The sequence below is a fragment of the Poromitra crassiceps genome, assembly GCF_964638095.1.
Source record: "Poromitra crassiceps genome assembly, contig: HAP1_SCAFFOLD_1234, whole genome shotgun sequence".
NCBI classification, from domain to species: domain Eukaryota; kingdom Metazoa; phylum Chordata; class Actinopteri; order Beryciformes; family Melamphaidae; genus Poromitra; species Poromitra crassiceps.
Genome location: NW_028151176.1, coordinates 1 through 10,000, shown reverse-complemented (window position 1 = coordinate 10,000; position 10,000 = coordinate 1). Strand labels below are relative to the sequence as shown.

The window sequence follows — 10,000 nt, the reverse complement described above, 5'->3', positions numbered from 1 at the left end:
AGGTACATGATAAACGATACACTACAAACGTAGTGTTACAGTTGATAAATGTTTTTATGTCATACACCTTATGTGTCTTTAAAGGGATAGTTCGGTTTGTTTGAAGTGGGGTCCTATCAGCTAGTGAGATACACTAACTTAATTAGGTACAGTGTTCTGGAGGCTGGGCACATTGTGGAACGAGACCGCGCACTCAGAGCAGCACCCAAACCAGCCTTTTCTCTGTAAGTACGTGGGGTCAACAACTAAAACGTAATTTAGCCACCTAAAACACCTAAAACAACGCCCACCTAAACAAATCGATATCTGTGTACATGCACGCTCTATTTTGACAATTTTCAACGCTTTACTTTTCCGCCAAACAGCAGTTTCATTCGGCACTGCTTTTTCTCCCAACCGTACAACTACCTTATTCCTCCGCTAAAAGCCAGCACAGAGCACAGAGCCGCGGTTTACAAAACAGGAAGGCTTAGAAGAGAGATAAAACACTGACTTACTTTAGAGACAACAAGTTACCTGGCCTCTCTGGTCTGGGACGTTTTCCACAATTTATCCTGGGAATGGTGAAAAAGGTCTGCAGCCAGGGCACCCAGGCATTTAGACAGGAGGCGCATCTCTCTGCCTGTTCACTCTCTGCAAAAGTTCCTCTTCTGTATTCTCTCTGGTTCATAATTGTATCCTCTTGTCACCAAGGTGAATGGCATATCATCCTCGCTATCAAAATCACTCATATTTTCGTTCGTGTATTCTATTTGTTGTGTCTTCACTAACAAACCGAGAGAAATAAAATACCCCCAAATAACTGCGGAGTAATCCAGTGCTGCGGCTCTGTGCAGGCTTTTAGCGGAGGAATACGGTAGTTGTACGGTTGGGAGAAAAAGCAGTGCCGAATGAAACTGCTGTTTTGCGGAAAAGTAAAGCTCTGAAAATTGTCAAAATAGAGCGTGCATGTACACAGATATCGATTTGTTTAGGTGGGCGTTGTTTTAGGTGCTAAATTACGTTTTAGTTGTTGACCCCCAGGACTTACAGAGAAAAAGCTGGTGAGGCTGCTGCTCTGGGTGCCGGATCTCGTTCGACGCTGCGCCCCGCTTCAAGAGCACTACCTTATTAAGTTAGTGTATCTCACTAGCTGATAGGACCCCACTTCAAACAAACCGATCTATCCCTTTAAGTCATTGAATTGTTTACATTCCTTTATATTTGCACAATGGTTACAAATAAATTATTTTGTATTCTGTCTCCAGTTGACCAATTATTCAAAATAACAATAAAATACAGTATTATAATGCCTGCAAGGATTTAGAACTTTGACTACTGCTTTCTGAGTATACACAGGAAAGTTTGACTTTGGACTTCAATTATGTGACTTTTTACGTGATTTTAATAAATTGTGGTTTTGTACATACGTTGGATTTCTCTTTTCAATGGCTGTGCTTGGTCAACCCATCAAACGAATGTTCAATTTACAATCAAATCTGGGCCTAGGTGTCTAAAATGTGCTGATGCTCCCTGCCAGAAGAGCTGTCCAACTAACCTGGATATCAAGACATTCATTACTAGCATCTCTAATAAGGTACTGTCAAATAATACACACGCAATTGTACAGCTAGGTAACATACATGCTGCTGCTACACAATGCATGCTCTTCTGTGTGTGTTAACCAGAACTACTATGGGGCAGCGCGGTCCATCCTCTCTGACAACCCCCTGGGTCTGACCTGTGGAATGGTTTGTCCCACCTCAGAGCTGTGTGTGGGCGGCTGCAACCTGTACGCCTCTGAGGAAGGACCCATCAACATAGGGGGGTTACAACAGTTTGCTACCGAGGTACAGTATTTATCTGCCCATCTGTCGAGTAGTAGTTGACTCTAACAGACAAAGGGAAAGGGAAACAAAGGGACAAAGGGAAACGCTATTGATATGGCGTTTCCCGCTATTGATATGGTCTTATTTGAGCATTTGTGTAAAAAAGTAGGTTACTAATATAACACTTTAGCATACAGTGAGTACACTATGTTGAGTAGGCTCCATGCTAACACTTTAGCATACACTATGCCGAGTGATAAGTAGAAAGTTGTAGTTATCATTATTATTATGATTATTATGATTTGTATTACTATAGGCCTACCTACCGTATGCCTGTAGATTGAGAAAATGCAGAAATTAAATATCATTGACTCAGTATAGCTGATAGCTATAGCCAGGTTTATTTTGTAGAACTAGCCTATTTCAGGTGAACAGCCATGAATTAATCTACGGCACAGTGAGTCTTAGTTGTACACAGTCACCCATCACTCACCACCTTTATTCCCTGGGCCTAATAGAAACAGGAAGTAGACGGCAGTCCAAAACAGCACATTTGACCAGTCTCCAACACAAAGCAGACAGACATATCCTATCAGGTTGCGCAGATAATTTTAGGGTGTATTCACACCTGTAGGTCGTTTGCTTTGTTCCGATTCAGGTACTTAATTGATACAATTGTTGCATTTGTGCCTTGGTTGGTTTGTGTTCACACAGCCACAAATCAAACAGTCCAAATAGTATTGCCAAGCCTCCTGGATTGGCCAGGAGACACTCCGGTAGGCTAATAGCCTCTCGGGATGGAAAAAATTATTCCCAGAGATTTTCCTATATGATTATAAGAATGCTAGGCTACGTTGGGCATGCCCCGTGTGAGGAGAGAGAGAGAGAGAGAAAGAAAGAGGGAGGGATCGGGAGAGAGAGAGAGAGAGAGAGAGAGGGGGAGAAAGTTATTTATTTATGTAGGCTATGTAGCCTAAGCCTATGTATTTATTTAGCCTATTTAGGCTATCGGGAATTTGGAGATAGAAGATCAAAGACCCTCGCAACTTCGATCTGCTATTACTATCACGGAGACTTCAGAGGATTAGCCTACACATAGGCTATATGAACACCTGTCCTGTCAAGAATAAAATATTAATAAATGATTTAATAATAGCCTACAGACATTTTGAGGAAGACATGCAATCAGTCTGATTGTCTTATTGAACCAGACAATCTTATCACAAAGAAGGCTGGCTCTGATTGCCACGACTTGTTTTCATTTATTGAATGGAGACCAGAGGTAAGTTGATTGAGTTCAAACTGCTGATGTGATGATCCAAAAATCCCCCAAAGTTTATCCATGCAAGTCACAAGTCGCCAAAACAGGATCTGAATGAAGATGTTGTTTTTAAACGATAAAAATGCTCGTTCTTCAGGCCATTACGCACAGCGCAGCTGACTATGGCAGCTGGTTTATCCAAAAATGCACACTGTTTCCTGCAGTTGTGGCGGATCGAGGTTGGATCACGTTCTCACCACAAACGAACCGCACCAGAGTTCGTTTAAAGCGGATCGAGACCACCCTTTCTTGGCGATCTCGGTCCGCTTGTTTTGTCCCGTATCCGAGTGCGATTGCTGTGTTCACACTCCCCCAAACGAACCGCACCAAGGGGGAAAACGCTCTCTGTTTCGGAACAACTGCTCAAAACGAGATAGGTGTGAATACACCCTTAGCTTTAGAACTGCTACAAATTAGCTAGCCTGGGTAAACCCATCCCCCACGTGACCTGCTCTCAGACCTGCTCTCAGTCACTAGGACTAGTGACTGGGAACTGAGAGAGCAGGTCACGTGGGGGCTGGGTTTACCTAGGCTACAAATTAGCATCTTCTTTTGACACAATGCTAGTGTGTCCTAATCACTTTATGCACATAGACAGTGTACTACTGTATGCAGTATAGATGTTTTCATCACTAAGTTGGCCAACTGGACAGTGTGCCAAAAACTAGTTATAGTTCCTTAAAGCTTAGTTTAGGATTAGGATGGGTTTAGGGTTAAGTTTAGAATTAGGATAAAGTTTAGTTTAGGTTAAGGGTTAAAGGTAGACATGTAGGGTAGGATAGGCGTTAGGAAAATTACGGGGCTTTCTCACTGTGAGCGATTGCTTTCGTTCCGTTCCGTACCCGGGCACGATTGACCCCCCTCCCCTCTCCCCTGCTGGTCAGCTTTCACATTACAACATTTATTCCGCGTTCGGGAACGGAGTGTACTTGCATTAGGGATGTCAACGGTTAACCGTTAATCGATTAACCGTCGCTAACGTCGTTGTTCGGTTATTGCTGTCGGTCTATCAGTTAATATTAAAAAAGATTTTTTTTTTTTTTTTTTTTTTTTTTTTTTTTTTGGTCTATTTACTCAATGAGCTCATGCCCAAACAAGGCGTGTCTATTTAGATGCTGAAATGTTAATGCTTTTTGTGTTAGAAATTCTAACACAAAAAGAATTTGTGTTGAAATGTTGATGCTTTTTGTTAATGCTTGTTAATGCTTTTTGTGTTAGAAATTCTAACACAAAAAGCATTAACATTTCAGCATCTAAATAGACACGCCTTGTTTGGGCATGAGTTCATTGAGTAAATAGACAAAAAAAAAAAAAAAAAAAAAAAAATTTTTTTTTTTATATTAAAAAATTATGAATTAACCGATAGGTTAATCGATTATTAGCGTCGGTTAATCGAAAGTGAAATTAACCGAAAATTGACATCCCTAACTTGCATCATCAATATGCCTGGAGTGTATCGTCACCCGTGTGTTGTCTATGTGGTTCGGAACGGTTGGCATTCACATTCGCAAGTGTTCCGTTCCCGGGCACGCCGAAGCGTTCCCCAGACCACCTTTTCTATCACAGTTCCCCGTTGCGCACCCGGGCGCGGAACGGAACGCAATGTTCACAATCCTCAAACGTTCTGAAACTGGGGTCAATTTGGGGACAAGTGTGCTCAGGAACGGTGCCGGGGCGCCAGTGAGAAAGCACCCTTAATGTACTCAATAAAAGGTCTGGGCGTGGTGTGCGCGTGCGTGCATGTGTGTGTTTCCTTCTCAGGTGTTTAGCAAGATGGGCATTCCGCAGATCAGGAACCCTGAGCTTCCACCAGCCAATGAGATGCCAGAGTCTTACCACGTGCCTATCGCTCTGATTGGCTGCGGCCCTGCGTCAATCAGCTGCGCCTCTTTCCTGGCCCGCCTTGGATACGATGACATCACCATCTTTGAGAAACAGAAGTACATTGGAGGGTTGAGGTAATATTGATTTACCTATTACCAATATTTATTATTGCATTGTATCATATTGCATTGAATTATATTGTTACATACTGTATAATATGTATCATAGTGTATCGTATTGTATTATATCAGATCGTGTCGTAGTGCATTGCATCGGAATGTATCATATTATACTGTATCGTAGAGTAGTGTATTGTATTGTATCATATTGTATCAAATAATATTGTAGCATATCATAACATATTATTTCATATTGTATTGGATCAAATCATATTGTATCATAGCATATTGTCGTATCACATTGTATCATTATGTGTCAAATAATACAGTATCATATCATTGTATCATATTGTAACATATTGTATCATGTTATTGTATATTATAAAACGGCTCTCTCAAATCAAGCAATCTGATTGGTTCACAGCCATTGTATAAATCCAATAACCCACTCCAATAACATGGGTTATTGGAGTGGGTTATTGGTTGCCATGGCAACTCTCTTACTAAAAGCCTTTGGTTACCTCAAAAAAAACAAATGGCGGAGACAGCTGTCAGATCCTTGTGAATCGATCTTCGCTTATAACTTTACTAATACTTCGCAGAAAATTATGTTTTGTACAAGAATAAATGCGGGCTAATGTCTTCTTTGCAAAAAAAAAAGGCTGTTAACCCCGCATTTAACCCCGTAATGTTAGTTGGTGTCGGGCTTTCCAGAAAGCTCTCAGCTTCTCAGCAAGCGCCAGGATTGGCCAATGTCAACTTCAGTCTCCAGAACGATCCAATCAAATCACCCGCACGTTCTTGCGGTCCCGCCTTACAGTAGTGTTTCAACTGACTCTATCAGAATACCATGCCAGTCGGACTTATAGTATTATTATTATTATATTATTATACTTGGAAACCGTTTTATAAAAGCAATATAGCACTCGAGCTGCGTGGTGTTGTGGAATATATCCCGCTGATAAGCTGTTATCCCACTCGGCCTGCGGCCTCGTGGGATAACAGCTTATCAGCGGGATATATTCCACAACACACTGGCTGTCATGCTATATTGCTTAAGTATCATATTGTATCAGATCATATCAGATATCACATCAATCATATGATGTCATATCTCATGTGTGATATATCTCGCCTGCTTGCCTGCAGCACATCAGAAATCCCTCAGTTCCGGCTTCCTCATGAGGTTGTCCAGTTCGAAACCAACCTCATGAAGGACCTGGGCGTCAAGGTAACGACTGCAGCAACTCACACTGTCACAGCACAGCACATAGAACAAACATGTACCGTAAATTCCGGACTATAAGCCGCGGCTTTTTTCCCGTTTTTTGGGCTTTTTTGGCCCCTGCGGCTTATATAACGGTGCGGCTTATCTATGGATTTTTTCAAAAAAAAAAAAAAAAAAAAAAAAAAAATCTCTCTTTTTTACCACTCTTTCTAACTATAAAGCCACTTCTGTTTTAATTTCCTCTCTTGCCCTCTTTTCACCACACTGTATGACACTGTATGACACTGTATGACACTGTATGACACTGTGTGCACTGTAAATAACAACACAGGTGGTGTTGTGTTATGTTGTTTTGTTGAAATGTTAATAAATGGGAGCATTACATATGGTAATTAAACATTAAAACACAATTAAAAAAAAAAAAAAAAAAAAAAAAAATACCATTAAAATACCCGCGGCTTATAGTCCGGTGCGGCTTATATAAGAAAAAAATAGTCAACTTTGAAGGTGCGGCTTATACACCGGTGCGCCTTATATTCCGGAATTTACGGTACTGTATTGAAGTGTCCATAGTGCTGGAATACATTAAAAATATATATATATATATTTTTGTGACTAATGGTAGTAGCAGCCTAATGGGTACCTGTCAGATTTATTTTGAGTTCTGTATTTATTTGAGGACTTTTTTTTTTAGAAGATGGACCAATCTTACACCCAAATTAATAGCAAATATTGAACAGGTGATCAAAAGTTTTCCACCAAAACAAGCACATGAATTCTGCTAAATGCCCTTGAATTGTATTTAGAAATTACTTTGTGGCTTTTTGCTGATATGTTTATTGATTCAGGCGTGTCACTGTAAGAGCGTTAGCTTGTGATTGTGATCGAATGAAAGAAAATCAAAAAAGGATGAATCATAGGATTGTACTGTTGGTTCATCATATTGAGGATATTGCAGAACAAGATGAATCAAGAGTTCACCTGCACAGCCCTTTTTAAACATGCTTTCCGTGTGTGTGTGTGTGTGTGTGTGTGTGTGTGTGTGTGTGTGTGTGTGTGTGCGTGCGTGCGTGCGTGTGCGTGTGTGTGTGTGCGTGCGCGTGTGCATGTGTGTGTGTGAGCCAGGTGGTGTGTGAGAAGGGTCTAGGCGTTAACGACATGACATTGAAGTCCCTGAAAGAAGATGGATTCAAGGCTGTCTTCATCGGGATTGGTCAGTGCCACTTGTCAATCAAAAGTGATTTTTTTAAATCCTCGTTAACCACTACGGACCAAAGATCGTTGAATTTCCTCCAACCATGGAGGAATGTCGTCATCCTTCAATTAAATCATGACAAACGCCAACATTAGAGTTACGAGGTTTCCACACGACAACAGCTTGCCGAACTCTCTTCTTCTGTCTCTTGTCAAAATGGATTTACCCTCCATGACATCCCTGCTTAAGGTGCGTTCACACCGAGATATTTATTTTTCGCTCTGTCGCTCAAGTCAACCCTTTGGAATCGCTCTGTCGCTCTGTTTAAATCGCTCATCAACAGGCACACGAAATGACGGACATGTGGGGGATATAACGTTACGCAATGTCATGCTGTTTGTCCACTACGAGCCACCGTCATTGTTTACAAGCTAAGCCTATCAGCGTGCTCCTAATGCGAGCTGCATACCGGTAGTACAGACTTCACTTCATGTCAGCTGTCAGCCTGTCAATGCGGTTTGTTGCCACACAATAAACCAGCGGTTTGTTCCAAGCCAGAGTGATCCTTGACTCGCTCTCACATGGCAGCCAATCAGCGTTGAACAGCGAGCGACTGATGCCAGCGTATTTTCGCTCGAGTTGGGATATTTCATCTGGGGCGACGAGCGTATTTTCTCCCTATCGCTCTGTCTCTGCCGCTCGGACGCCCAGCGATTATTCTCCCAGGCGAATATACGCTCAATCGCTCGTTTGCATTGACTTTGTATGTAAACTCGATGCCAGCGACAAACTTTAATAGGTCGGTGTGAACGCAGCTTTAGAGGTTTCAATGAAAATAAAGCCCCAACCTCCGGTTCTGAAAAATGAGGCCAATGCAGAAGTACCAAAAACTGCAGTTCCTCAAATGGCCACTTGAGTCTGGCTCCAAAAGCGAGTCATTCCCTATAGACCGGGGGAGCTTCACCACCTTCCCAAATAAATGATAGGCTATATTCCAATATCTTGATGTGAGAGGTCCTCCACGGCCCACTAGATGGCGCTCTGAGGCCCACCAGTCGGCCACGGACCAGTGGTTGAAAAACACTGCTATGGAGTACCACAGGGATGACATATTTTTATAGTCGGAAGACGGAAGTCCCGGACTTCCTGGATCTTACGGGGTGAAGTCAATGGGGTTTTAGAATGGGGATTTCACTTAAATGCATAAAATAAGGTCTGTGGTTAACAAAAGTTTATGGGAGCGCGAATTTGGGTTCAGCAGGATAATCTTCACAAACGTGAATCACTTTTATGCATTTTGAAGCGGTTTCTGAAAATCGCGTTGAAAAAATGCATTTACGTTTCAAAAGTCAACCGTGTGTGTGTGTGTGTGTGTGTGTGTGTGTGTGTGTGTGTGTGTGTGTGTGTGTGTGTGTGCAGGTCTCCCTCAGGCTAACCGAGCGAAAATCTTCAAGGGTTTAACCATGGAACAAGGCTTCTTTACCTCCAAAGACTTTCTGCCCATGGTGGCTGCTGCCAGCAAACAAGGTAACACACACACACACACACACACACACGTGTGCGCACACACACACACACACACACACCAACAACTTCCTACCTATCCTGTAAGAAAACAATTACAAATTGTAAAATTGTGTTTTGGAAGTCCTTTGGAAAGATCATCTCTGATAAACAGTAATGGAATGTAATAATGTAAGTAAATTGATACACACACAGCTAGCCATTCTCTGCGCCCCCCCCCCCCCTCTCTCTCTCTAGGTATGTGTCAGTGTCGTTCGTCCCTGCCCGTGCTCAGTGGGGTGGTGATAGTAACTCTCTCTCTCTCTCTCTCTCTAGGTATGTGTCAGTGTCGTTCGTCCCTGCCCGTGCTCAGTGGGGTGGTGATAGTAACTCTCTCTCTCTCTCTCTCTCTAGGTATGTGTCAGTGTCGTTCGTCCCTGCCCGTGCTCAGTGGGGTGGTGATAGTAACTCTCTCTCTCTCTCTCTAGGTATGTGTCAGTGTCGTTCGTCCCTGCCCGTGCTCAGTGGGGTGGTGATAGTACCTCTCTCTCTCTCTCTCTCTCTCTAGGTATGTGTCAGTGTCGTTCGTCCCTGCCCGTGCTCAGTGGGGTGGTGATAGTACCTCTCTCTCTCTCTCTCTCTAGGTATGTGTCAGTGTCGTTCGTCCCTGCCCGTGCTCAGTGGGGTGGTGATAGTACCTCTCTCTCTCTCTCTCTCTAGGTATGTGTCAGTGTCGTTCGTCCCTGCCCGTGCTCAGTGGGGTGGTGATAGTACCTCTCTCTCTCTCTCTCTCTAGGTATGTGTCAGTGTCGTTCGTCCCTGCCCGTGCTCAGTGGGGTGGTGATAGTACCTCTCTCTCTCTCTCTCTCTAGGTATGTGTCAGTGTCGTTCGTCCCTGCCCGTGCTCAGTGGGGTGGTGATAGTACCTCTCTCTCTCTCTCTCTCTAGGTATGTGTCAGTGTCGTTCGTCCCTGCCCGTGCTCAGTGGGGTGGTGATAGTAC

General features: G+C 43.0%; 1 protein-coding gene across 1 annotated transcript in view; it reads left to right on the top strand.

Moving 5' to 3' along the window:
* The window catches only part of LOC310771451 (dihydropyrimidine dehydrogenase [NADP(+)]-like), a gene marked incomplete at its 3' end in the record, with an annotated part of 22,468 nt that extends 13,162 nt beyond the window's left edge, over window positions 1-9,306 (top strand). The window contains exons 4-10 of the mRNA XM_083664062.1: window positions 1,489-1,576; window positions 1,668-1,829; window positions 4,891-5,087; window positions 6,222-6,303; window positions 7,426-7,513; window positions 8,915-9,022; window positions 9,257-9,306. Of these exons, the coding sequence (XP_083520188.1) occupies window positions 1,489-1,576; window positions 1,668-1,829; window positions 4,891-5,087; window positions 6,222-6,303; window positions 7,426-7,513; window positions 8,915-9,022; window positions 9,257-9,306 (775 nt within the window). The remainder of the gene's footprint in view (window positions 1-1,488; window positions 1,577-1,667; window positions 1,830-4,890; window positions 5,088-6,221; window positions 6,304-7,425; window positions 7,514-8,914; window positions 9,023-9,256) is intronic.
* Window positions 9,307-10,000: the final 694 nt, after the last annotated feature.